The 27,653-nt window shown below is 36.6% G+C and overlaps 1 protein-coding gene across 1 annotated transcript in view; it reads left to right on the top strand.

Annotated features, from left to right (window-relative positions):
* The first annotated feature begins 856 nt into the window (after nucleotides 1-856).
* LOC107656576 (fibrocystin-L-like) overlaps nucleotides 857-27,653 on the top strand; it is a 36,861-nt gene continuing 10,064 nt past the window's right edge. The window contains exons 1-48 of the mRNA XM_016444468.1: nucleotides 857-923; nucleotides 2,298-2,375; nucleotides 2,481-2,625; nucleotides 3,563-3,671; nucleotides 3,777-3,834; nucleotides 3,926-4,019; nucleotides 4,126-4,179; nucleotides 4,260-4,333; nucleotides 4,416-4,458; nucleotides 4,553-4,623; nucleotides 4,718-4,788; nucleotides 4,880-5,009; nucleotides 5,624-5,889; nucleotides 6,065-6,156; nucleotides 6,298-6,455; nucleotides 6,641-6,778; nucleotides 6,927-7,070; nucleotides 7,584-7,738; nucleotides 7,881-7,991; nucleotides 8,165-8,323; nucleotides 8,456-8,574; nucleotides 8,718-8,881; nucleotides 9,140-9,306; nucleotides 9,541-9,676; nucleotides 9,925-10,079; nucleotides 10,763-10,885; nucleotides 11,447-11,552; nucleotides 11,646-11,753; nucleotides 12,274-12,438; nucleotides 12,776-12,897; nucleotides 13,205-13,337; nucleotides 14,948-15,140; nucleotides 15,330-15,472; nucleotides 15,638-15,742; nucleotides 16,781-16,969; nucleotides 18,154-18,324; nucleotides 18,456-18,667; nucleotides 18,981-19,956; nucleotides 20,510-20,758; nucleotides 22,149-22,298; nucleotides 22,584-22,758; nucleotides 23,547-23,703; nucleotides 23,799-23,955; nucleotides 24,039-24,248; nucleotides 25,151-25,280; nucleotides 25,993-26,234; nucleotides 26,396-26,532; nucleotides 27,032-27,645. Coding sequence (XP_016299954.1) covers nucleotides 857-923; nucleotides 2,298-2,375; nucleotides 2,481-2,625; nucleotides 3,563-3,671; nucleotides 3,777-3,834; nucleotides 3,926-4,019; nucleotides 4,126-4,179; nucleotides 4,260-4,333; nucleotides 4,416-4,458; nucleotides 4,553-4,623; nucleotides 4,718-4,788; nucleotides 4,880-5,009; nucleotides 5,624-5,889; nucleotides 6,065-6,156; nucleotides 6,298-6,455; nucleotides 6,641-6,778; nucleotides 6,927-7,070; nucleotides 7,584-7,738; nucleotides 7,881-7,991; nucleotides 8,165-8,323; nucleotides 8,456-8,574; nucleotides 8,718-8,881; nucleotides 9,140-9,306; nucleotides 9,541-9,676; nucleotides 9,925-10,079; nucleotides 10,763-10,885; nucleotides 11,447-11,552; nucleotides 11,646-11,753; nucleotides 12,274-12,438; nucleotides 12,776-12,897; nucleotides 13,205-13,337; nucleotides 14,948-15,140; nucleotides 15,330-15,472; nucleotides 15,638-15,742; nucleotides 16,781-16,969; nucleotides 18,154-18,324; nucleotides 18,456-18,667; nucleotides 18,981-19,956; nucleotides 20,510-20,758; nucleotides 22,149-22,298; nucleotides 22,584-22,758; nucleotides 23,547-23,703; nucleotides 23,799-23,955; nucleotides 24,039-24,248; nucleotides 25,151-25,280; nucleotides 25,993-26,234; nucleotides 26,396-26,532; nucleotides 27,032-27,645 — 7,925 coding nt within the window. The remainder of the gene's footprint in view (nucleotides 924-2,297; nucleotides 2,376-2,480; nucleotides 2,626-3,562; nucleotides 3,672-3,776; nucleotides 3,835-3,925; nucleotides 4,020-4,125; nucleotides 4,180-4,259; nucleotides 4,334-4,415; nucleotides 4,459-4,552; nucleotides 4,624-4,717; nucleotides 4,789-4,879; nucleotides 5,010-5,623; nucleotides 5,890-6,064; nucleotides 6,157-6,297; nucleotides 6,456-6,640; nucleotides 6,779-6,926; nucleotides 7,071-7,583; nucleotides 7,739-7,880; nucleotides 7,992-8,164; nucleotides 8,324-8,455; nucleotides 8,575-8,717; nucleotides 8,882-9,139; nucleotides 9,307-9,540; nucleotides 9,677-9,924; nucleotides 10,080-10,762; nucleotides 10,886-11,446; nucleotides 11,553-11,645; nucleotides 11,754-12,273; nucleotides 12,439-12,775; nucleotides 12,898-13,204; nucleotides 13,338-14,947; nucleotides 15,141-15,329; nucleotides 15,473-15,637; nucleotides 15,743-16,780; nucleotides 16,970-18,153; nucleotides 18,325-18,455; nucleotides 18,668-18,980; nucleotides 19,957-20,509; nucleotides 20,759-22,148; nucleotides 22,299-22,583; nucleotides 22,759-23,546; nucleotides 23,704-23,798; nucleotides 23,956-24,038; nucleotides 24,249-25,150; nucleotides 25,281-25,992; nucleotides 26,235-26,395; nucleotides 26,533-27,031; nucleotides 27,646-27,653) is intronic.

Raw genomic sequence — 27,653 nt, 5'->3', positions numbered from 1 at the left:
TGACAGTGCATAATTTTCAACCAATGCTGGTATTTGGTGGCTGTCATTCTCTGTTAACTAAAGTACATGACAGGAATTGTAGGCTAACTCATGACACTTTGAAAGCGTCAGAAAATAATGTATTGATCTCATTTACATTTTATTCTAATTATTTAATTTGTGTAATTTTCATACAAAGTTCTTTATTTTGTATTAGAGCATAAAAACTGTTGCATGCTTCACTATTCAAATTTGGCCTACTATGCAAAAGAAAGTGTACAGGTAGCCTATACATTATTGTACAACAAAGATGAATGCATCACTCTTGGATACAAGCTTGTAGAATGACAGCAACGCATGATCACCTGGCACACAAAAGGTGAAAGAAAAAAAATTGAGTCTCCTCTTGCCACCCTGTGGGCAGGTATAGTATAAAAAGAGTGAGCGGTTCTTAACAAATGAGCCACTGGTGTTTGGGTTTCAGAAGAGAGCTTTAACAGGTATGCAAGTCTGAATATGGTCAATGTGAACTTTGAAGACTTTTTTTCAAAATTTCTATAATTTTCTCATTTAACAATCTCTGATAATCTGTTAATAGCATTTATTTATATATTCAGGGTATACCAATTAATGTAGCTATATTCATTAGACAGGCGTAGTCTAGCCTGAATAGCAATACTGGTCTGTTCAACATTGTAAAACGTTTGTTTTAAGGTAAATGTATAGCTTAATTGTTGACATTTTTCAAATAAAACATGTTTTTTTAAGGACGTACAAATGACAAGTGTGACCACATATGGCATGTGTATATTATTTTTTCAGAAGGCAAACAGTAACTTCAGGAGTCTTTGCTTTGAAGCGCGTGCAGTCCATCAGAATGAGGCGCGTGCGGCTGCAGCTTCACCTGTCGCTCACTGTTTGCATTTTACTGTGGAGTTCCGCAGGTACGGGCTTTATGTACCTCTTGTGTTCTTTCAGTCATTTGAACGGTTTTGCGTATTTTCATATCATTGTTGTCATCAGGGGCGCCTGCAGGACTTCAGCGGAGGGTACGCAAAGAGACGGGTTTTTTTAACAAAGGTGTCTCTAGACACGTAAAAAATCTTTTAACCCTGAAAACGGCAAAAAGCAACGGAATGGTCAAAGACATCCATCGTATGTTCACAGGAAAACAACTGAAAAACAGCGCGGGTGGACACAAAAAACCGATTAGGTCTCAGCTGAATTTTTTTTAAAGTTAACTTTTAAAATGTAGCCTAGTCTTTTGTTTCAGTTGTTTGTAGTTGATTGTTCACTCCATCCAGCACAGCTTGGTCTCTGCGTTCTTGTTTGTTTGACTGAGAAACCGCTTCAGATGATTCAACAGGCGAAGAACTGTTAGTGTAATGTAATCTATTAACTACGCACATAATAAGCCACTCTTTTTAAGACAATTAAGTAGCCTACCAGATATGAGTGTCATGTCATAAAATATTTTAATACGACTGAATTTATATTTAACGTGATCACAATTGAATAAAAACACTGTAAGTTATTAATTATTTAATTATTTTTGCGAATAAATTATATAGGAAAGCGAGCAAGAATTTTCATTATCACATTATCACTGCAGTCTAGCATGAGTTTGAGCACTCTCAAACAACTCAAATTATAATCACTGAAGCTCCTTACACCGTGAAATCAATCTCTTACGTGCATCATACGTGCGTCTGCACTTTGTTGTTTATGATGAGAACATTCAGGAGAAAGCAGAATTCAGTCAACGAGCGCTCGCACTGAGCAAAATTCCAGCGCTTCAGCGATGACTCATCTGGACGCTTCTGATTGGTCAATGCATTCATAACCTCAACAGAATCGTGTGTGATTGGTTATAATGCGCAACGCTGTAAAAAGAGCGTAAAAAGAAATATGATGCTAGGCTATATGATCAGATCTAAATGTAATGCCGAAATCAACAATTTTCATGTCACGTTATTCGCGACAGCCGTAATAGATTTAGTTAATTGTGCAGAGGAGGTATTTTTGCCTCAAGCCTCCGTTAATTTCAGACCTGTGGCCAGGAGAAGGCTTCAGTGAGAGAGTGGTCCAAACGCGTTTGGCCTGTTCACACGAATGTTTGGCATCGCTGGTTCATTTGACAGAAATATGGGACATAGCTAATTAGGTAATAACTGCTGAAATATTCGCAGGGATCATTTTTCTCAGTCAGAGCGCTCATGTACGCACAGTACAGCCGTACACCTGCAGGCGCCGCTGGTTGTCATCCTAAAAGCATGATACAATAGATTTTAGTGACTGTCCTATCTCCGTCCTGACAGGAGCGCTGCGTGTCAACAAAGTGACCCCAAATTACGGAAGCCTCAATGGCGGAACGAGACTGACCATAGAGGGTCAAGGTATTAAAAAAGTCAACAATATGCTCTTAAATTAATCCCAACATTCTGTTCTGATTGAGCACATTTTGGCTTTATTCTTTAAAGTCTCGTGATTTTTTTTCTCAGGTTTTGCTCAAGCCAGTCAGTTTAATCTAAATGCCAATGACCCAAAATTTGGCAACACTGTGACCCTGGTGTCCCGCACCAGATCTGTTCCCTGTGACGTCGAGAGAGACTCCACTCACTCCACTCAGATCACCTGTTATACAAGGTAAGCAATGAATCACATGACCTTATTCTAGTCTTCTTTTATGTTGTAGTCATTGCACTGTATTCAGTCAGTGCTCCTTCTAATAAGATTTTTAACATACTCATATGTGAATACCATATAGGGGAGATCAGGGCATTCATGTATGAATGTAAATTTTGACTAATTTATAAAACTGAGGAGAAGTGAAATAATTAGATGAACTTCCCTCAATCAACCTCAGGATCAGGAAATGTTTAGACTTTATGACCTTTGGGAGAAGTTCAGTCTTTTTCATGTAGTTCCAACCCTAAAAGACTTGTTTTCTTCTGTGGAACACAAAAGCAGACATTTTGAAGAATATCCAATCAATAAAATGGCCACAAGAGCAGTCCATTTGGTTTGTGTGCTAAAGTTTTCTGAACTCATACAAGATATGTATGAGAAACAGTCCAAAATTAAAATCTTTTATTCACTGAAAATCATCCCCGTCCCGCAGCTCTCAAATCTTATTTGTGCAATTTGAAAATGTGAACATTATCATTTCTGCATGAACTTTTATTCAGTGCTGTTCTAAGTTATCATATTTTTTATGTATAACATAAAAAAATTCTGTTGCATTTTTAAATGGAACATTAAAACATTTTAAGTGGAACATGTTTATTATTGCAGTTTAAAGGGATAGTTCACCCCAAAATTTAAATCCTGTCATCATTTACTCACCTTCATGTCTTCTCAAATCTGTATGACTTTCTTTCTTCTGTGAAACATAAAAGAAGATAATCTGAGCAATATCTCAGTATTTGTTTGTTCATAAACTATCCCTTTAAGACTTTGCTCTGTCATCTTTGTGATATGCAAAATGTAGTTCTTTGAAATAGCTGTACTGCGTACATAATGTTATGTAAAATGTTGATAGCGTGTGATTCTCAAAGAAAACTTCATACTGCCTCATGTTTAGAGCTCTGCCAGAGGATGACTATGAGGTGCGGGTCAGCGTGGACGGCATGCCAATTCCTTTAAGTCGCATTTGTAATGGATACCAGTGGTATTACTGGTGCATGTTCTATGTAAGATGGACTTCATTGTGCTGCTTACTAAAACATATAAACATATAAAACATCCTATCTTCTCTGTAAAATGTTACAATATATTTACAAAAACTGCTTTTACAGCCCCGTATATTCCGTACACCCAGCATTCAAAGTATCCGTCCGCTCTCAGGCCCCCCTGGTGAGTTTGTTTCGTTTTTATAATTACTCTTTGCCGCTTTGGGTTATAAAAATGACACCTTTCATTATATAAAAAAATGAATGAACTTTAGGGACTGTGGTGACACTGCGGGGAAGAATCTATACTGACGTGTATGGAAGCAGCACGGACAAAAGTTCCAGTGGCATGGATGTGAGATTTTTAAGGTATGGAACTATTTAATACACAATTGAAAATATAACTGAAATGTTATAAATATATTCTGTGTCTTGAGATACGGAGTGCTTGTTTTAATGTGTTTTCTTTGAACAGAGCGTACATGGGAGGGATGCCTTGTGAACTTCTGAAACCCAATTCAGATGAAAAGTAAGTATTTTTCAATTTCAAACAGAAGAAAATGTTAATTAAATTTGCATGCACCTTCCACACACAATTTTTTTTTTCAGGTATGGCCTCTATTTGGATTCTGATAACAGCCAATGGGGATATATGAGATGTAAAATGACTGGAACATATGTTGGTGAGGACACGTCAAGATGTTCAAGAATGATTCATTCATTTTAGATTTTTGTTGGATTAAATGTCGTTGCCTTGGTTTTCAGGGCATCACAACCTCAGTTACATTCTCAACAGTGATTTTGGGAGGTCAGAAGAAGTTTGATTTTACTTTACACAAAATTGTTCATAAAAGTATGCTGTTGACAGAAAAGCACACAAAATACATATTTTCTTTTTTCAGGAGCTTGCCAGACTTCGGGGTTTTCAGCATATCAGCACTAAACAAACTTGCCATGTTCCAAACATATGCAGGTGTGAACAATTATTCTCCTTAAATAATACAACATGTGATTGCATACAAAATCAGATATTTTTGAAAAACTCAAACTGTGTTGGTCTTTTTCAGAGGTGACAGGAGTTTCTCCCTCTGAGGGCAGTGTATTTATATATATATATATATATATATATATAATGAATAATTATAAATATTGAATACATATATAAATTAAATATATACATATAAAATATATTTGTACATGTAAAATTTATTTTTATTATTATTTATTTATTATTTAAAATTAATCTTTTAATGTTTTTTTTTCCCTTAGGTCGTGAGTGTCAGGTTCAGAGCATATCAAATGAGAGGATTATCTGCATAACTCCTAGTTATGAAAGAACCAATATGACAGTGTTTCCTGGTGAGAACCTTATCTGATATCAGATCTCTTATGGTGACATTATATTTCTGTAACAATTTTTCCATAGTCATTGTTTGTAATTCTGCATTTCACACGCGGGAACATCGAACTCTGTCACTGCTGCAGTGTCACGTTATCTCAACCAAGACCATGATTCATAGCTGACTTCTCAGCATAACACTGCATATCAGAGCCCATCACTTATTTGACACCAAGATGACTGGAGTTTTAACAATTCCCTTGTATTGCTTTCTTTGATCGTGCCATAAATCCATCTAAACTAAACAAATTGGCGTGATTACATCTATAAATAAATAAATGTTATATAACTATTATATAAAATGTATTTTATTTATTTCTATAAATTTAATCTAGAACAGCATCTTTTTCTTGGCCAATAATGGTGGACATGTTCAATAGCTTTCTGTAGCCAAGACTTTAAGACACTTTACAGAAATCGAAAAATGAACCTTCCCTGAAAAACATTTACTAAAGTAAAGGGTTTGACAACAAGACCTGGTCTCTTTCATATACTATTTATGAAATTACACATTTAAAATGAGTCTGATAAAAGTATTGGCCTTGAATGGACAATGGTTAAATTGTGTTTGTAGGTGGCAGAGGATTTAAAATGGAGATGTGGAACAACTCCAGTCCGAACCTTCTAGAGGATGTCCTGAGTTATAATTCCAGTAGGTCTGGATATTCCGTCCAGTGGGTGGATTCGCTGTCCTATGTTTGGCCCGCTGAAATTGATAACTTTGTGATACGACTGAGTGGGTTCTTTGTTCCGATGGAGACCGACAACTACCATTTCCGAATCAAAGCCGTCGATCGGTGCCAGTTATATTTCAGCAAGACAGGTCTTCCCAAGGATAAGGTACCTGAATGACAGTAAAATCAATAAAACCATTTAATAATTTCAGTAGTTATCATTGCAAGCAATTAAGTAGAGGTTAGTAACTTGCAAGCATATAATATATGCACTATTTGTATAAAATGCAATGTAATATTTTCCTTTTATTAAACTTAATCACACATTTTTTTATATTCAGGTCAAGATTGCACATCACTCTTCCTATACAAGCAGTTTCTTCAGCTATAACACCCAAAGGTCGGAGGTCATGCGCTTGGAGAAGGGAAAACCGTAAGTGAAGTTTTTCAAATAATACATAATGAGCAAAAAGCCATAAATGTATGCTCTCTATTAGTCTTTTTTCTAAAGTATATCACAGTCTTGGATCTAAAATAATTTTCTACACATGAAACATCTTTCAATGTGCTACAGGTACTACATTGAGATTTTAGTGCAAGAGTATGCAGGAGCAGCATCAGTGGATGTGGCCTTTTTCAAAGAGATCAGCCCTTTCACGGCCCAGCAGACAACAGAATCTGTTAATGAGAAACAGCAGATTAATGCATACTATGATATACTACCTGAAGAACAGGGAAGTGAGCTCACAGGAGCACTTCAGGAAAAGATTTTCTGGATAAGATAGAGGGAAGCCTTTTAAAATAATTTTCTGCATTGCTACTGCAGAAACTCAGCAGGTCTCAGATATGAGCTTCTCTACCTGTACTGTATGTGTGTGTGTGTGTGTGTGTGTGTGTTTTTAATTCTTCATTATTTTAGGTGGTTCGTTTCGAGGGATGGACACCAATAACCCCCGTTAATGAGGTGCAGACTTTGAGAATCAGCAGCAACTGCTTCTCTCTGAGCAACTGCGAATACACATACTACTTCCTAGCATATGGAGGTCTTACAACAGGTGCATTACTTCACATAGCTCTATGAATGTGTGTTTGATGAGGTCCAATTTTTACTTGCTCCTAATTTTTGCATTCACTGTTCTGCACTACCTCTAGAAGATGTTTGCATGTTTGTAACGTGTACTGGAATTGCTTTGCGTGTTGTAGGGCCGATCCCAGTTAGTGCTTCAGCGATGGAGTTGCAGAACGCTCTGAATGATTTGTGGACGATTAAACCAGACAGTGTTACAGTCACAAAGCAAGAACTGGACACTGAGGCACTGTACAACGTGACATTCAACTCTAACAGAGGTGAACTTAAAAAATGACCACTATTCTTTGACTGATTACTCTGGCGTCTGACTTTGAAATATGTGCTTTAACAACCGCTTACAGATCTACACTAAATGTCAGTAAAAATATAAACTGTAAAAAATGTTTGTAATACTAGTGAAAAAAAGGATCAATTTATCATATATACTTTATAACGTACATGGTAAACTACAAATTATTATATAATTATTGTGAAATATATGGCATGGTGGTACTATATTTTCAATGTGCACTTTTTTTAGTAAAACAATATTCAAATAATGTTTTTGTTAGTAAAAAAAATACGAGTTACTTTATAATTCACAGTAAAAAAAAGTTGAAAGCATGTTCTCAGAAGTGACTGCATAACACACCATAATCCGATTGCATATTTTTATATATATATTTTTATATGTTAGGGTGTTTTATTTGAGCTTTTATGTTGTTTGTGAAGTTTGCCGGTACATTTAACAGTATTTTGCTATGTTTTCTTAAATCTTGCAATTATCTCAGGTAACTTTGAGGATCTTGAATACTTTATCATGGACTCAGATATGAACATTACAGTTAGTGAGGATGTGAAAGGGCAGGCCAGCTTGGAGAAATTCACACTGCTGTGGGGTGGAGTTCCATCCCTCCCTCTGCCTTTCAATGCTTCTGAAACTGAGGTTTTTCTTTAGTTTATATTTTTTTAAATTTAACATAGAATAAAATGTTAGCTTTTACAGTATTGTGTACAAAACATTTCGAATGTTCTTTTGAAATATTCCTTTACTGCATGATGGGTTGCATCTGTTTTTTTTATTAAAGGTGCGTTCGGCACTAGATGTGATGGTCACCGCTAAATGTCCAGCAGAGATTCCAACCATGGAGAACACTAATGTGAAATTGTTCCGAGATTATGAGACCTCCACCACAGGGGTAAGCAAAGCTGCAAAAGCACAGGATCATGTATGTTCTATATGTATGTAACAACCTATTTCAAGTCAAGTTAGCCTTGCAAATGTTAAGTGACATAAAGTTCTAACATTGTTGGCAAGTTGAAAACATCACCTTTCTGTCCAGTTTGTAGAGATTTCTCCTTGTTGAAACAGTTTTCAGGTTATCTAAGCCGTAGAGGGGTCCGGGTCACTGATTCAGAGGCTTTCTGTGGCCGCTGGTCGCTGAAGAACCCAGAGATTCTGTTCAATGCCAATGACATTACAGCGTCAGGAACAATCTACAGCCCAATAGCACTTCAAACGTACAACACTGTAAGCACCATCCAACACCTCAGAATCTCATCCTCATTAATGGATTTTTCCTTATGTGTTTTTCAAGAAGTACATTTCATACGGTACATTTCTTATGTACACATCCCATTTTGTATATTTATTTTATTGTAGCTCTGCTTAGCCTACAAAGGGCGTCTGGTGAATGAATTGGGAATTTTGTTCAGCTACCAGGGGAATACTTACCGGGAGGAGAACATACGTATCTCTGTGCCGTTTGATTCAACGGATGAGTAAATTTAATCTACTGAATAAACATAAAGTTACCTGATGTCTTTCCTTTAGAGGATTTGTCTTGATCACCTATGCAAGAGCAAAATTAAACCAATATCAAGGTCATTATGTTGTGGGTATAAAGTAACACTGTCATTCTCAGGTGGAACTACAAGTGTGTGGATCTCCTGGGCTCCATACAGACAAACTACATAGGCTCCAACTACAATCTTCTTCAGTTCAGTGTGTATGGAGTGGCCGCTAACTCCGTTTACTTCATAGACGCTGTTCACCTTGGACGTGAAGTGACTGCTTTGGATTCTAATGGTGAATAGGAATAAGTTATGATTTTAATTGATGAATTATGGAATAAAAAAAAGAAACAGTGGCATGGATGTAAAAACACTGGATAATTTATATGCTAATTATATTATATATGTATCTGCAAAGCTGTTTTTTTTTTCAATTAATTTTATTATTAAAAACTTTTTTATTATTATTTGAAAAAATATTTTATTTTATTTTATTTTGAAGTGGTCCTTTTAAATTTAAATTAATTTCTATTTTCTCTCTCCACATGTTCAGTTATAATCCATAGAAGAAGGCCACCTGCTCTAGCCAGTTCAGGACATTTCTTTTCAAACATCTTTGTTAGAAAACAAGCAAATGCTTCACAAGTCAGCTATGAGATCACAGCCACACCTTACAACTGTGGCTTTGGTGTCCCACTGTTTGAAATAGGCTTTCTGGAGGTGAGTTAGTTCACATGAAGTTCAAATGAAACTCATTCTACAATGACTGTCTTGAAGTGGTGGAACTTCCTGATCTCTCTGATATTATGAGTGATGGGTGACAACAAAATAGGTTTTTGTGATATCTTTGACATTTGAGTTTATCGCAATGTCTCTGAATTGTTTCCTGCAGATAATTGTTGAATAGTGGAGTGATCCATGTAAGCTTTCTCAATCTTCATTTTTGTCCAACAGAAGATGCCAGACAGCACAGGGGACCGACTGATTCAAAGCCAAGGGAACGCTACCGTCACCATTACGCGCCCTCAAAAAGTCAGCCCACCTCTTACAGGAACATTTGACGTTGAGTTCTTTGGCCGACGTGTTGAAGGTAAGCATGTTGTCTGTGGTTTACCTGTTACTTTCCTATGTAGCTGCGGGAAGTAACTAAATAAGTTAGTACATGGAATTTCCTGTAATTGCACAACAGATTCTTGCTGTTGGATACTGTAGATCATGTTTCGATCTTGGAATTAATTTATTGAAATTGTGAATGGCACCTTCCTTTCTACATATACCACAACCTTCCAAGAGGTTTAACTGGTTTTTCATTTGGTATGTGCGGTGTGTGTTTCTTAGGCTTGGCAGTAGACATCAGCGCTGCGGACCTGCAATACTCACTGCAGGGGATCCCAGAGCTTGGCCAGCTGCAGGTGCAGAGATCTGGAGACTGTAGGGGCTACAGCTGGTACATCCAGTGGCTCACCATCCCTGGAAATCAGCCTCTGTTAAAGGCAAGAAAGAGTTCAGAGTGCTGGTACAATAAACCAAGGTTCCCCAAACAGGGGACTGCAAGTTTGTAGGGGAGCTGCTCATTAGAAATGCTAATGTGAATTTAAATAAAATTGTTTAGTTTAAAAAAATTAAATGTGCATAATTTAAAAAATCTAATGCGTAAAATTAAAACTTTGAAATATACTTCAAATATATAAAGTCAGCATGAAAAGGTGTTTGCAACCCATCTTTCTTCTGCATTGTAAAGTATTTCAGAGTGAAAAAGCAGAGCCAGACTTGACTTTATCCAGTGGGAGCAAAACAATGTAGCAGCACAACTGTTTTCAACATTGATAATTATAATAATAAATGCTTATCGAGCACCAAATCAGCATATTAGAACAATTTCTGATGTGACACTCAAGACCGGAGTAATGGATGCTGAAAATCCTGCTCTGCATTTTTTTTTAAATATATCAAAATAGAAAACAGATATTTTAAATTGTAATAATATTTAGCAATATTACTGTTTTACTGTATTTTTTATCAAATAAATGCAGCACTGGTGAGCATAAGAGACTTTTTTTCAAAAACATTAACAAATCTTTAACCCACATTTTTGAACAGTAGTGTATATCTTAACTTTCTCAGACTGTTCATTTCATACCTGGCTGTATTAACATGTTTTAATAATGTTAACCAGATCAATGCTTCCAATGTGGTTGGTGTGAACCCTTCAGTGACATCACGCAAGATTGAGCAAGGAAGCCTCTTCAAACAGAGAATTATGGGAGACTTTCTGCGTGTGCCTACAAATAAACCACAGGTGCATTTTTTACTCATTGCTTTTACTGCAGTAATTGTGTTTGACCAACATTGGTCATATAAATGAAGCTTGTTTTTAAAGGCTTTTCCTCATGTTACCTGATGCTGTGTAGCGTGCAGATTTCAATAGTGCTCCATAGAGGGTCAGCTGAAGGGCCTGTCCGGTTGTGTTGCTCTGTTTGAATATCCACTGTTCAGGGGATTTTGCAGGTCGAGGGGATTATGGCTAAACCAAAGAATGAAAGGTTCAGTTGTATTATTACAGACAGACAGGTGTGCATCCTGTAGTATGAATGTGAATGATCCTAGTAATATTATTCCAGTAGTTCAAAATAATTAACTTAAAATGTACAATCCATTACAGATACAAGTTCACTTGAAAAGGGTAAACATTAAAAATAATACAAATCACTCTTAATGTTATATTAATGTACAATTTTGCATTGTTTTGCTCAATGTAAATGTACACTTAATGTCCATTTTATGTCTTGTGCAAAATCTGGATCCTGCTTTAGGATGTCTAATATCTGAAATGCACATTCCTGTGCTTGCTATCTTTAAGGTGGAAGTTTTCATCAATGGTATCCCATCATGGTGTTCAGGGGATTGTGGTTTCACCTGGAGTCCGTCAAAGACCCCAACAGTGACTGGGATCTCTCCTACGCAAGGTGGAGTGAATGATCAAGTCTCACATAAAAGCTGTCATCTCCATTCATAGTGGTGTTTAGTGGTTTATAGTAATGAAATAACTTGTCGTTCAGGATCCAGCGGTCTGGGAACAGTTCTTACCATAACTGTATCTGGTTTTGATGGTGGAAATGTCACTGTAAAGACTGGAGATGTGGAATGCTCTGTTCTACAGGTTACCAGTAAGTCAAAACCCATTAGAGTCATAAAATCTGTTTTTCTAAGGTGACATACTGCATTCAGATGGCATATCGCTTTTGATAAAACAATGTAAAAAACATAGCATCATTTGTCATTTTTAAGAAATATGAAAATTGTGCTATAATTTACTCACCCTCATGTTGATCCAAAGCTGTATGACTGACTTTCTTCTGTGGAACACACAATTAGACATTAAGTATTGTACTAGTCAAGCTTTTCCATGCAGTTACTATGATACATATGATACAAAGGCTTTCAAGCTTTAAAAAGAATGCAAAGCACCATAAAAGTATCATACGAGAGGTTCACAAGTGGCACTGTATTCCTTTGTATGAGAAAACAGAAAGACATTTAAATCATTATTCACTCCTTTTCTGTTTCACAAAAGAAATAATACAATTTTACAGTGGTGATGTGATGACATAATTTCAGTTTTAGTGAACTTTTCCTTTATGCACTATTTAAGCAAATATTTGATCAAATAATTTATTTGTGTTTCAGATTCTTCTATAACCTGCCAGGTCGGTCCCGTAAGTGCAGGTGTACAGCCAGTCTCTCTGAGTTTCTCTGTGCTGGGAAATGCCCAATACCAGAATGACAACAGCTTTAACTTCACCCATCTGTTAGGAGTGACCTCCATAAACCCCACAACAGGAAGTGTGGCAGGTACAAGTAGCGTTACACTTCTTTACACACAGTAGTGTGTAAAATAAACACATAAATACACATACAGAAGTATTTGTCACTTGCATATGTCTTTCATACGTACCATACATTAGGGTACAAAAGTCTGGTACCACTAGTAAAAATGCTTCCGTTTCTTATTTTTAAAATGAAATGATTTTTTTTCATAAAAAAATTATATTAGATTATATTAGAAGAACAAAGCTGAACTTGCACATTACATTCAAGACAGGTTTTGCTTTGTCCAAAACCTGCTAACCAATGTTATTCCAACATATCCTACAACTATTACTTGATCTTTTTCTGTATGTCTTCACAGGAGGGACGATTCTGACCGTGTCTGGCTATGGATTCAGTAATGATACCACAGTCACCATTGGCACTCAGCCATGTAACGTTATAGAAGTGGAACTTTCCCAGCTGAGATGTATAGTTCCAGCTGTAAGTGAAAAGCTGGATTTCCCATGAAGATATCCAAAAAAATAGTCAAAATTAAAATCCTAAATTTGTCAAGGTTAATTGATACCTTTTTAAATTAAGTCTGTAATTGAATATAACAGTTATTATGAACATTTTAAATATAACATTTTATTAGTATTATTAACAGAACTCCTCAGGGCGAATTTACTAAACAGTTACAGCACTTTTAATGTAAATTAATTTTAAAATTCCTGCTTTCACTTCCTCTACAACCTGACAATGGACCTATCAAACCTTTATGCTTGTATGAATTTTGTGTATAACACAGGGGTCAGAAGGTGAACAGAGAGTAACACTTACCATGGCAGAGATGACAGAAGTATCAAATGGCTTTTTCACATACAGCAACAATTTGACCACCTCAATCACATCTGTGAGCCCACAAACTACAACAGTATTTGGTAAGATATTAACATTTATGTATTTTCAGATTATTTTACCTAATTCAGTGCAGATGTGTTTAAAAGTTCATGCATTCCCCTGGGAATTAAACCTATGACCTTAAAACATTAAAGAAGCTGGGATATTTTCTAACTGTAATACTTTGCAAATATTAGACCCAGACAGTCACATTGGCAAGTACCATGAATTGCTTTAGATAGATGTTCAAATATATTTTTTCCATACCTATTCATTTTGTCAAAATTGGTGCCCCTGTAGTTGTTTGCAAACAGTCAACAGCTGATTGTATTCTGATCTGAGATTAAGCTTTAAGATGATACTCCGTCTTTTGAACATATTCTATTTTTAGAATAAATCTTACCTTTATTCACAAGAATGCAGAGTAGTAAATAAGGATCACTGAGCTTTCAGATCAATTCATATAAAGATTTAATTCCTTCAACATACATAGTGCTTCATATGCCATTATAAGTGTATGTGCAAGTCTAAAATTAACTTTAATTGGAAACCTACCAATACAAAATTTTCTGGGCATAAAGCTTCTATGAAACGTTCTATGAAACTTTGAAAAAAATGAACAGAATAAAATAAAATAACTAAATACATACATACATAAATAAATAAGTAATTCTTACAGTTTCTCACGCGCACACACACACACACACACACACACACACACACACACACACACATATACACAGCATATACACCTTATGCCCTAAATTATATTAATAACACCTTTAATCATTCTAGATAAAGTCCTAATAGTAAATTTTCCATTGAGGAGGAAGTTGAACGAAGACACTCGATTCACAACATGTTTTCTTTAGCAACCGTCTGTATATCTTTGATTTGAATCTGGCACATCTCTTAGATCAGAGAGGGTCAGACTGTGTAAACCATGGTCCTTATGCTCCTTTTTTAATAAAGTTACCAGCCAAGCTTTATTGACTTACTTAAAACCATTTTTACTCACATTTGGCACTTTGCGAGTGTCCATGTAGGGAAAATTGTGTCCTTCTTTTGTTTGTTCGTTTTAAAACACCTGCCTTTGGTCACTTTTACCCTTTGAACTGCTGATAGCAACAGAAAGCTACAGTTTCAAGATGTACGTGACATGACAAGTAGAAACTGTCCATACAATTAACCCTAAAAATTATTTTTAAATAAATACTGGTTAGCTTCTGTTCTTTGATACAATATAATGAAGATGAAAGTAATGGGATCCAAACAAACAGGTAAAATCACATTGAAGTGTCAAGTGTCTCTTTCAATCCAATTGTTCTGATCTGCATTTACATCTTGGTTACGGCTGTAAACCCCCATATGTCCTCCAGACAAAACTCTTCTAAAAGTTTTTCCAGCTCTTTTGTGTAAGCTATAATTCCACTGGCTTTAACTGTTGTCACGCAATCAGAAAAGTCGGTTTGGCTGCAGTGAAGAACAATCAACAGCGTAATGGTTCTTAAAAGCTGCTCTAAACACTCACGGACAATGAACAATGACAGCAATTTCACATCTAACTTCCTCATTGCCCCCACCCCTCACAGTCTTACTGGAACAGCAATTAATTTAACCTTGTTTTTATTACATTTTTTTTGTTATAAAGGACACAGGATTCTCACCATCTTGGGCACAAATTTTGAGGTGCAGTCTAATGGCAGCTCTGTTTTGATTGGTGAGGCTGAGTGTGAATTGCTGCAGTGGACTAATGAAAACATCACCTGCCTGTTACCCACACTCCCCCCAGCTGAGTACAATGTCCACGTGAGAGTCAGAAACCAGGGTTACCCCTTAACCAGGTCTCATGTCACTTACTGTACCTTATAACAGCAGGTTTCAAACTAGCATATTCAAAATATCATGCTACAACTGTAGAAGACTACAATTTAATATTAGAATTGTAAAAGGAATTGCACGTTTACAATGGCATTTTTAATCAGAAGTTAAGCTTTTTAGAGTGATTAAATATTTGTTTTCTTTGTGTGCAGTGCTGGCGTTAAAACCACTATAGAGTATGTTCTAGAGGTGACTGGTGTCTCTCCATCTCTGGGGTCTTTGTATGGAGGAACCACCATCACTATCTCCGGGTCTGGGTTCAGCCCTGTCGCAGCAGATAACAATGTCACTCTGGGTAAGACAAGACTACAGAAAAAAATGCAACAACATTCCTTAAAATATTCCCCATGCTTACTGTGAAATGTTTTGAATTCAACATTTTTCACAGCTCTTTACCAAAACCAATCATTTCCAGCTCATTTACTGCAGTCATGGTAATGACTCTGTGTGTTTCATACAGGAGACAGACAATGCCGAGTGACAGCCACTTCAGATCATCACCTGGAGTGTGTGACCCAGTCTAGAGATAAAACGTACACTGTGACTAACCAAGGTTTCCACCCCGGTAATATCTCTTCACTTTTATCTCTTTTTCTGTCATGCACACAACACCTGAATACATCAGAGAAAGGGGAACAATAGCTGTCAGCACAATGACTGTCTCATCAGGTCAATGACTTATCAAATACTAGAGCTGCCAGCAAAATAGCAGGATTCTCCACAGCACTGTTTTTTTGGCTTTTTAAGACCTATAAAAATCTTGTTGACATTACTAAAGAAGGACATACAAATAGCACTATAAGCTATATTTAGTCCCGCACAGACAGTTCAGTGAAATCCTAAATTAGCAGATTTGCAAAGAAATCTGAATGACTGCTATTGGAATTCTGTGCTGCCCCATGAATGTTAGCTTTTTAAATAGTTGTGCTAATATGATGATTACCAATTAGAATTTCAGATGCGTTTAATATTCAGTTTAAATTTCCTGCATAAGTCATTAAAATGCAAGGGAAAAAATAAAAATGGAGGAAATTAATAAAATTTAAAACATAATGAAAAATGCTGGAAATGAATAAGGTCTTGAAAGGTTATGGAAAAGTAATTTCAATAAAAATGTAAAAAGTCATAGAAAAGTCATAGAAATAGATACACTTTAAACTTAATGAAAATGTTATGGCAATAAAATCTTTAATGAAGAAGTGATTTTAATAAAATCTTAAAATGTAATTAAAAAAGGGATGACAAATAGCATCTTAAAGTAATAGAAATGTCATGGAAATAAATAAAATATTAAAAGGTTAAGAGAAGTAAAAGTAATGGAAATAAATGAAATCTAAATAAAGTAAATGTAAAGTGTCATGTAAAAAGTCACGGAAAGTTGTACAATCCAAATACATGTTCTAAATATGCTTTGTTGTGAAGTATTTCTTTACACACATTTTTAATTTTAAGATGCAATCTATAAAATGATTTATCTAGTCTGATAAAGTTACAGAAATTAAATGGTGGGATCCGTAGGTATTGTATTTTGTCACAAAATGTGCATTTGTGACTACATGTTGCATTGCACTTGCATACAGTTAATTACATCATATGTGTTCAGTGTACGGTCAGGGTTACGCCTGGAGCCCCTCTGCATTAATAGCCTCAGTGGGGGATACAGTGGTTTGGCTCTGGGACGCACCAGCTTTTGTGTCCGGTCTGGGCTACAGGGTCTTCAGTGTGTCCAGTCCAAGCAGCACAGACTATGATGGCATTGCTTTCAGCAGTGGAGACACCCAAACTGCCAAAGGTACAAACAACAACTACTACTATTACTATCCGACAACCTGTGCGTTAACACTGCTCATTCTAATTTACATTAAGCAGACAAACAAAATTACACAACTATTTGTGAAAACATTTGCCTGAATGCTATTTTGAAAACCACTCCTTCCCTTATGTTGTACATTTTCTAGTTCTTATTAAGAGACCCTATGTAACTAAATGAATCAAAACCACAATTCATTAATATTAATATCTACATAATGAGATGGTTTTCATAAATATGTAAGGTAATTAATAAATATAAATGACTGTATTAAATATAAATACTATAAAAAGTGAATTGTGACATTTCCAAATACACATTACTTGCCTATAAAAATATATTGTAGAATAATGCAAACAAACTATGGTCCAGATTAATGATTCGATTCACCAAGTACTGTTATTGTTATTTTTTATTTGTCTAAGATATTTTTCCTGGACACAAATTAGTTGCCTGAAAGCACTATTCTGTTCTCTGTATGATAAAAGTATCTATATGTGAATATAGATAAATATCTATATTTATATTATATGTGAATATATATACTGTATATGTGAATATAGATAAATTCAATTCACACATGTGAATTGAATTTAATAAACATTTTGCAGTTCTACACTGGAAAACTGAGCAGTCTGGGAGATACAATTTTGAACATATAATTTCTCAAGGTGTTTCTTACTTTTACTTTTTAATGGCTGCCAGCTTTAAAGTTGTGAAATACACATTATTTTATTTTAATGTCACATACAATATATTGTCTAGGAAACAGTGTTTGGCTTTTGTTTGTCCTGACCAGAAGGAAATTTAGAGACTGGACGTCTAGGAAATATAATAAAATACCACTAATGCAGACAATCATTTGGTTTGTGAGAGTGTCAGATTCCATGAAGCATGAACTCGAGGTGTCTATGCTCTACTTAACTATAATGCCAACATAATTACACACCAGCCCCTGTGTAGAAAACAGTGTACTGTACTGTTTTGCACTTTACTGTTAGACAACATTTAATTTGTTGAATGCCTTTTGCCGTAAATGTAATAGTTTGTATTCCTGTAAAGGAACTGAAGAAGACAGTGAGAGTTGGAGGTGTAATGCCAGTTTGTTTGAGGAACAAAATCTGACCCTACTGTTCTTTGTGCACGTGTTTGTGTTTTGCCATAAGGGTTTTTTGCCTATCGTTTCACATCTCCTGGAGTTTACTACTATAGCAGCGGTTACATCGACTCTGGCAACCAGAAGACACTTCAGGGAGTGGTGACTGTTATGCCACTGGAGGAGAGCACTGTTAGGCTTCAGGTGTTTGTGACAGGAATAGAGGCCACTATGAATATAGGTACAACGGAAACACTTTAATAAGTATTTTGTGTCAAAAATACTCAAAGTTACAAACTTCAGCTTAAGCTATGGCAAGGAATTTGTAGCTAAATCCATCATAATCATCTTTTGTGTCCTCCCTAGTTTCAGGAAAAATGAACTCATCCGACTCCACATGTGTGGCCACTTCTGCCTGTTTCCGAGATCAGCTGGAATTTAATGAGACGTCAGACAGTCTCTACTTCAGTTTTACTTCCTGTGCCAGTCCCACTGTGTACCACATTAAGCCTGACCATGGCACTACTCATGACATCATCAAAATCAATGGATCCGGCTTTAGCAGCATTAACTGTGCAAACGAGGTGAGCTTCAGTGGTCGGCCATGACATTAAAGGTGCTGTAAGGGATTTTTGGGAATACCACGCATAAACTATTCCAGATTCCTTACAGACAAATTTTTACTAAGATGACACTTTTTGCAGTGGTTGAAGTTAGAAATACTGTATGCCTGAAATCACTTACTGAACTTTTAAAATAGACCACAATACAGGAGACTTAATAGTTTTAAACAAGATCCATTTAGTCTCCGATATTAATGTAAAACTATATATATACTGTAATAAGTAAAGGGTCTATGATTAAAACATTTTAACTTTTTTTTTTTGGTAACCAAAGGTCAAAGTTGGAGATCATCCATGTAACGTCATCAGCAGCACCTCCACTGAGATCAACTGCCAGCTCAGTCCTGACAGCGGAGCACCAGTGGGCATCCCCTTACCTGTAACTGTCCTTGTCAACAACCTTGGCACTGCCATCCTGGCCATGCCGAAAGAGTACGACCGCAGATTTGTGCTTCTACCAGTGATCGATTTAATCTTTCCCTTGGTGGGCAGCACTACAGGCCACACGCGTCTCTTCATCTCTGGTTCTGGTTTCTCAAACGGTTTGATTACAGTAGCAGGTGTTCCATGCAACATGGTTTTCATGGACTACTCCCACGTAGTGTGTGATACCTCGCCGTCTGAAGCTCGCAGGGGAGACGTTGTAGTTTACGTCAATTCCATCTCTTCCTCGTGCAGTTTTGATTGTAAGTTTGAATATTCCGACTCTGTCTCACCATATGTCTCTATGGTGCTCCCTAACTCAGTCAGTGGAAACGCCACCAATGTTGTAATCACCGGCAGTGGATTTGGGAACGATTCTGATGATCTAGTGGTATCTGCAGCCAACATCCTTCTGGAAGTCATAGAAGTCACCGATAGCAGTATCAAGGCTTTAGTTGGCGCCCTTCCCGCTGGTACACACGTCCTACAGGTGGTGGTGATGAGCAAAGGTCTCGCCACAGGAGATGCCACCCTGACCAGCATAGCACAAGCCAGCATCAACCCAACATCAGGCAGTATTGCTGGAGGAACACCGCTCTTGATCACAGGAAATGGCTTTGTGGCGGGAAATACAACGGTGAGGCTCGCTAACTCCCCCTGCAGGATTTTAGATGTCACTCCAGATACGGTGAAGTGCATGACACCTCCTCATGCAGAGGGACAGGTGCAGGTGAACATTAAGGTGTTTGGTGTTGTGTATCCACTTCAACATTTCAACTACTCCAGGGAGCAAACTCCAGACATCACTTCCATCAGTCCTAGAACAGGTATGAACATGCATTTACTATAGAAAGCTGCAGTGATGACATATCTTTGTAGGCCAAACCTGGAAATTAGCATCACCCTGGTTCCCTCGACTCGACCTCGATTTTTCCATTGGCTTTTGGATTATTGCAGAAAATCAGCTCTGGGACCAACAAAAGTTTATGATTCGTATATGTTTTGTTCATCATGATACAAATGAATAAAACTTTTATGAATTTTAAGGACTAAACACGATTGCCAGAAGAAAAAACATAGGCTATAAACAAACCACAGTCACATGTTTTCAGTGTCACCATCTTTAAGCTTCCAACAACTCTTTATTTTACAAGTTTGAGTTAGAATAGTTTGCAAGAGCGTGATTATAAACACAATGAGGCTGTAAAAGCGAACTACTGAGTAGATGAGAAACCCACTGACTTCAGGACGATGGAACCGGAAGTGCTAAAATGCTAACTCATATTTGACAAAAATAAGCCATCCCTGCAGCACACTATTGAACTATTGAATATCACAACACATCGTAGTAATACTACAAACATAATCCTTTCCTTGCAGGTCCGCCTGGAACAGAGATCACCGTCTCTGGTTTTGGCTTTGACTCAGATGCAGTGATTGTCTCCTTAGAGATCGATGGCGTGCCTTGTAGCGTGTCATCCGTCACAGATACACAGCTGTTGTGCAATGTTGGGGAACATGCGGGAGGAACTTTTCCGGTTATGTTTCACCATCAGGTCAAAGGTCATGCCTTGACCCAGTCTGTCTTCACCTATGAGCTGCTGCTGACAGGGGTCACACCGAATGAGGGTAATCAAAAACACTTTCTCTAGGGTAAAAGATTTGTTAATACTGACAGACCATGAATGTAAAATGTTACCAGACAAGGCTAAATCCCTAGTTACATAAAAAACTGTTTATATACTAAGTTGCTATTTTTAGTAAATACAATTTAAATAAATCAAATACTTATTTTTTAATCTTTTTTTAAGGTGACTTGCAAAAACAGTCATAATTTAGCTTTACATGACAATTTGTGTCTTATCTGACCCTTATAATTAAACATGTTTATGCTACTGTACCTTTAAGATTTATTAAATATAAGTCTTAAAGGTATGGTAGAATAAACATAGCCTCTGTTAATGTATTCGTTGTGATGACACGCATCACAGATTTCTAATAGGGCATTTTGCTTCTTGATTCAAATAGAGTTTTGAGTTATATACACTACTGTTTAAAAGATTGGGGTTCAGCAAGATTTTTTTATGTTTTTTAAAAGTCTTTAATGTTGACAAAGGCTACATTTATTTGATAAAAAAATCTAGTAAAAACAGGAATATTTTGAAATATTATTATAATTTAAAATAACTGTCTTCTAGTTGAATATATGTTGAAATGTAATTTATTCCTGTGATGGCAAAGCTGAATTTTCAGCAATCATTACTCCAGTCTTCAGTGTCACATGATCCTTCAGAAATCATTCTAATAAGCTGATTTGGTGCTCAAGAATCATTTCTTATTATTATTAATTTTGAAAACAGATTTGCTGCTTAATATTTTTGTGGAAACTGTGATACATGATCCTTTGATGAATAGAAAGTTTTAAAAACAGCATTTATTTGAAATAGAAATACTAGTTGACATTACAAATGCCTTTCCTGTCACTTTTGATCAGTTTAATTTTTGAAAGGTAGTGTATAGTACAACTCCAGCTCAAATGAACAAGGAAAAACACTTAATATATTTTGCTCCACAATACTTGGCCACAAATTTATCTGTCACATGTATCTGCAAACATGGACAGGCTGTGTGACATACCATCATCATGGGGAAAGAAAACAGGAACTTTCAGATAAAGATGAATATGAACTGTATTTTGCACAGTAAATTATTGCCTGTCAAGAGCATCAATCCATTAAAATTCAGTTTTTAAAAAATCACAATTCTGCTGTTGTTTATGATCAGTCTTCCTGTTCAGCCAGCCATGTTAAGAATTTTGCATATTGTTATAACCATGAAGTTCATTCTAGTATTAATAAATATCTAAAGGTTGATTTTAGGAACATATTTGTTAACTTTTATGTCCAATGAAAAATCTGGTCATGAATCAAAATGAGATGAGAACCACTGTCACAAAATTCTATACTTTTATAATTCTATACAAGACACTACAGGATATCTTTGCTCTGTTTTGCTATAGGAAGTTATGCTGGAGGAGCCATTGTTGCCATTCAAGGTTCTGGATTCGACCCAAAAAGCACCAAAGTCCTCATCTGTAACAGAGAGTGTAATATGCACCTGCAGAACTCCACATCTATCCAGCTGAACTGTGAAGTCCCACCCAACAATGGCATGCATTATTTTAAAAGTATTTCGTATGTGTCTAGAAATGTTCAGTTAGCATAACATAATCTATCAAAGTAAGTATTTCTACGTCTGAGCAAAGCTCAGAGGTTTTTTTAGTTTTTCCTCAAAAGTAAAACATGCCAGGAATGCTTTAACTGACAGAAGTCAGTCACTGATAGACATTAACAAATGTGACAGCTCAGACCACCAGGTCACAGATGAATAGAACTTAAATAAAGACAGTCATCCTGCCGGACTGCATCTTAATGACCGCGTTTGTCTCTTACAGGAACTGAAGCAGAGCAGGCCTGCACAGTCATAGTGATGAATGGAGGCGATGCGGTCAATCTCACCAACAGCTACACTTACAGGTCTTCTCTGACCCCTGTTATCACCGATGTGACGCCACGCAGAGGGGGGACCGCTGGAGGCACCAGACTCACGATTACCGGCTCAGGTTTCAGGTGCAGAACACACCAGAATTACATTGTACTGAAACTGATTGTCCTTCAATCACGCTTCAATACACAGTGTTCTCTGTGGCATTACTGTTACTCAGTAAAACATTTCTATGCATTGCACAGTCAATACCTGCATTATTTTAGTATTATAGACTAAAATATTATTTATAGTATATATTATTTATAGTATGCACTATTATAGTTTATAATATATTTAAAAAACATTTTTTAAGTATTTTCTCATTTAAATTTTTTTTATTTTTTTTATTTTTACGTGCTTTTGTCATTTTATTTATTTATATTGGTATTTAGGTTTATCTTTATTTCATTTTTAGTTTTTATTTATTTTTATTTCATTTTGGTTTTTCAACTTTAATTTTCATTTAGTTTGAGTAATATAATAAGTCTGTGTCATTTTATTTTAGCTTTAATTCAATTAACAAAAAATGTTTTTAATAGTTTTAGTTTTAGTTAACGATAATAACCCTGGTCAATACAATTACAATTTTTATTTATGTGTTAAAACAATAATTAAACCACAAAATTCTGTCATAATTTATTCACTCTCATGTAATTTCCAACCTCTAATACCAAAAGCGACGTTAAGCTCAGAGCAACTTAACATTCCTAAACATTGAAAGTGAATGTTGACAAAGTGCGCTCTAGCTCTAAAAGAACACAAAAATACTGTCAGTATTATGTCCTAAGAGTTATAAGCCTCATTCGGATGAAGAAATTATGACAGAATTTCTCAGTTTCTCTGACTTTTCTTTTCCCTGTCTCACCTGTAGCTCAAATGTCAATGAAGTCTCTGTCACAATTGCGGGATCTGTCTGCAATGTCCAGTCAGCCAGTGAGTCGCAAATCATCTGTGTGACCAATGCTCAGCCCAGATCCCAAGAAACTCAAGTGCGCGTCCAGCTGGGGAACAGAGGAATTGCCCGAATGGTAAACGTGACACAAATACAGCTATTACAAGAATAATTATAATAACAATAAATAAAATTGATTTATCTGTTTGGAATGTCTCTCCTCTCTCTCAGGATAATAATTCCTTCTTCTACATTGACGTGTGGTCATCTCCTTATACATGGGGTGGTCTCTCCCCTCCTGAGGAGGGCATGTTTGCTGTAATCACTGCGGGCCAGACCATCCTCCTGGACATCAGCACACCAGTTCTTAAGATGCTCCTTATCCAAGGTATGCTCATTTAGGCAAATACTATCTTTATAAACAAAGCCTTGACACACTCACAGTTCTGTGAATGTCTGTTTTCTATTTAGGCGGGCGACTGATTTTTGACGAGGCAGACATTGAGCTGCAGGCAGAGAATATTCTGATCACAGATGGTGGAGCTCTGCAGATCGGAACAGAGCAGGTGCCCTTCCAGCACAAGGCCATCATCACACTGCATGGACACCTGCGTTCTACAGAACTTCCTGTCTATGGCACCAAGACCCTGGCTGTCAGAGAGGGAGTGTTGGATCTGCATGGTATGTACTACAAATAAACGACACTTCAAATTAATTTTTTGTGAATTATTATATTATTTATCAAAATACATAAAATAAATAGATATTTTTATTTAATATACAGCACCGTTCAGCGTTTAAAGTAAATAATACTGTATTCAGCAAGAATGCATTATATTGATGAAAAGTGACAGTTTCTAAGACATTTATAATGTTACAAAAGAATTATATTTCAAATAAATGTTGTTCTTTTGAACTTTCTATTCATCAAAGAATCTTGAAAAAAAATTCTGTTTCCACAAAAAATATTTAGCATCACAAATTTCCAAATTTGATAATGATAAGAAATGTTTCTTGAGCAGCAAATCAACACATTAGTATGATTCTGCAGGATCATGTGACACGGAAGACTGGTGTAATGGCTGCTGAAAATTCAGCATTGCCATCAGAGGAATAAATTACATTTTAAAATATATTAAAATAGTTATTTTTAAACTGTAATAATATTTCACAGTTTTTTCTGTGTTTGTGTTCAATAAGAGCAATTGTGATGCTGAGCATAAGAGATTTCTTTCAAAAATCTTACAGACCCCAAATTTTGGAACTGTAGTGCAAATATTAAATAATTTGAAAAATGCATACTCAGAAATATTGAACACATGTACCTGATTATTATTACTTTTTTTGTCTTTAAATTGAATAAAGTGACAAATCTCAGAGCTACTGGAAAATTTGCATATAAAAGGTCACAAAGTCAGAAACACAATCTTCACAAAAATAGAGATGACCTACATTAAGCTCAGTTAAGTCAGAAAGGCTTCACAAAAATGCAAAATTTCCCTGATACAGACACCATAGTGCGTAATCACTCCCCTGCAGTGAGAGATTTCGTTCAGGGCTTAACTACAATCTTGCTTCTCCAGGAATCCCTGTCTCTATTCCATGGACTCGCCTTTCCCAGACTACACAAAGTGGCTCTAACACGCTGACACTCATGGATGCCGTCACCTGGAAGGCTGGCGACGAAATTGTCATCGCTTCCACAGGACACAGGTATAGATGTACCGCCCAAACCTACAGTGAAACTCTGTTTCAGGTTGATTTAACTGAAGCCACTGACTTACAGAAACTGAACTAAATCTGTAGAAACAAGGGCCAAGGAAATGAAAAACAGTGCAATTGTTCTCTATGAAGTGGTACCAAAAACAATTCATTTGATTTAAGAAAAACAAAACAAAACTATCATTTATAAACATTTTTAGAAGGAGAAAATAGAAAATTATAAACTTATTGTTTAACTCAGAATGTATACAAAGGCTGTCCAGAAAGTATCTAGCCATGTGATATGAAAAATACGAGATGAGAGATACAATGCAATGAAAACGGCAACAGCTATGGGTGATTGTCAGCTTCATAACGACAATGTGCTTGCCCTTGCATCACGCCTCGTGCAGATTTTTTTTGCGAAACATCAAATCACCTAGGTGACCCAGCCCCCCTACAGCCCAGATTTGGCACCGTGCAACTTCTGGCTTTCCCCAAAACTAAAATCACCTTTGAAAATGACTGAGGCATCATTGTCTGATGTACAATGTTTCTTGTATCTTGTATCTTCTTTGGTAAATGTCTCTATTTTTAATATCACATGAATAGTATAGAATAATAAATTCTATACCAATATGCTAATAATTATGCCAAAAAATTATATAAGATGTCAATACTGTTGCTAATAATGTAAAATATGTTGTTTTGATGGAATCCACAGACACAGCCAGAGAGAGAATGAGTTGAGGAGAATTGCCTCAGTTTCATCTGACAGAAGGACCCTCACTCTGACCGAACCGCTGAAATACACTCATCTGGGTGTGTCTGTCACACTGCCTGATGGGACAGTTTTTGAAGCGAGAGCAGAGGTGGGCCTTCTTACCAGAAACATTGTTGTCCGTGGATCCAACAATGTGGAGTGGAACGATCAGATTGAAGCTTGCCCTGATGGATTCAACACAGGTTTGGATGTTGCTTCCTCAGCTGTGGATGGAAAGACAGACAATCATGTCACACACACAATCATGTCAATTCCTTAACATTCATCAAAGTCATGTGAAAGTCATTGTAAATTTTATTGACTTTTATCAAACACATGGCTCAATATACTTTTTGGCTTACAGGGGAATTTGCTACCCAGACTTGTTTCCAGGGTAGGTTTGGAGAAGAAGTAGGAAGTGACCAGTTTGGTGGTTGCATCATGTTCCACGCACCACAACCAAACCAAAATCTGGCAATTGGCAGAATTGAATATGTTGAGGTAAATGTTAATTTTGTTTCAAAAACATATGTTTCAAAACTCTTGGAGCTTTTAAAGGCATAGTACACCCAAAATGTAAAATTCTGTCATCATTTACTAACCCTCATGTCCTTCCAAACCTGTTTGCATTTCTTTCTTCTGTGGAATGCAAAAGAAGATATTTTGAAGAATGTTGGTAACTGAACAGTTTCAGGTCTACAAGAGCCTACAAAGCATGTGAATGGCTCGTGTTGTCTCAAGTAGTCCCAAATTCAAGTCCCTCTGACTTCCATAGTATTTTTTTGTCCATACAATGGAAGTCAAAGGGACCCAAAACCATTTGGTTACCAACATTCTTCAAAATACTGTATCTTTTGTAAGATATTTTGGAAGTACCACATGTTTGTAATGACATGAGGGTGAGTAAATGATAATTTTGGGATGAACTATCCATTTAAGAAATCAAAAATGTATGATAAATGTCAATCATGGCATTATGTTTGTCATCGTCCTCCTTTAGCTCTTCAATGTCGGACAGGCCTTCCGCCTGGGACGCTACCCAATCCACTGGCATCTGATGGGTGATGTTAAGTTTATGTCATACGTGCGTGGATGTGGCATCCACCAGTCCTACAATCGTGCCATCACCATCCACAACACCCACAACCTGCTGGTGGAGCATAATGTCATCTACAATATCATGGGTGGGGCCTTCTTTATTGAGGACGGCATTGAGACCGGCAACATCCTGCAGTATAACCTGGCAGTATTTGTAAAACAGAGCACCAGTTTGCTAAATGACGATGTGACTCCAGCTGCATACTGGGTCACCAACCCTAATAACACTATTAGACACAATGCCGCAGCTGGTGGAACGCACTTTGGCTTCTGGTATCGCATGCATGATCATCCCGACAGTCCTTCGTATGACCCCAACATCTGTCAGAAGAGAGTACCACTGGGACAGTTCTTCAACAATACGGTACATTCACAGGGCTGGTTTGGCTTGTGGATCTTCCAAGAGTTTTTCCCCATGCGCACTGGCAGCTGCAGCTCTTCAACACCAGCGCCAGCAGTTTTCCGCCGTTTCACTTCCTGGAACAACGAGAAAGGTGCAGAGTGGGTGAATGTAGGAGCGGTTC

This window comes from Sinocyclocheilus anshuiensis, unplaced genomic scaffold (genome assembly GCF_001515605.1).
Source record: "Sinocyclocheilus anshuiensis isolate Anshui unplaced genomic scaffold, SAMN03320099.WGS_v1.1 scaffold1393, whole genome shotgun sequence".
NCBI lineage: Eukaryota > Metazoa > Chordata > Actinopteri > Cypriniformes > Cyprinidae > Sinocyclocheilus > Sinocyclocheilus anshuiensis.
This window is presented reverse-complemented; position numbering and strand designations above follow the sequence as displayed.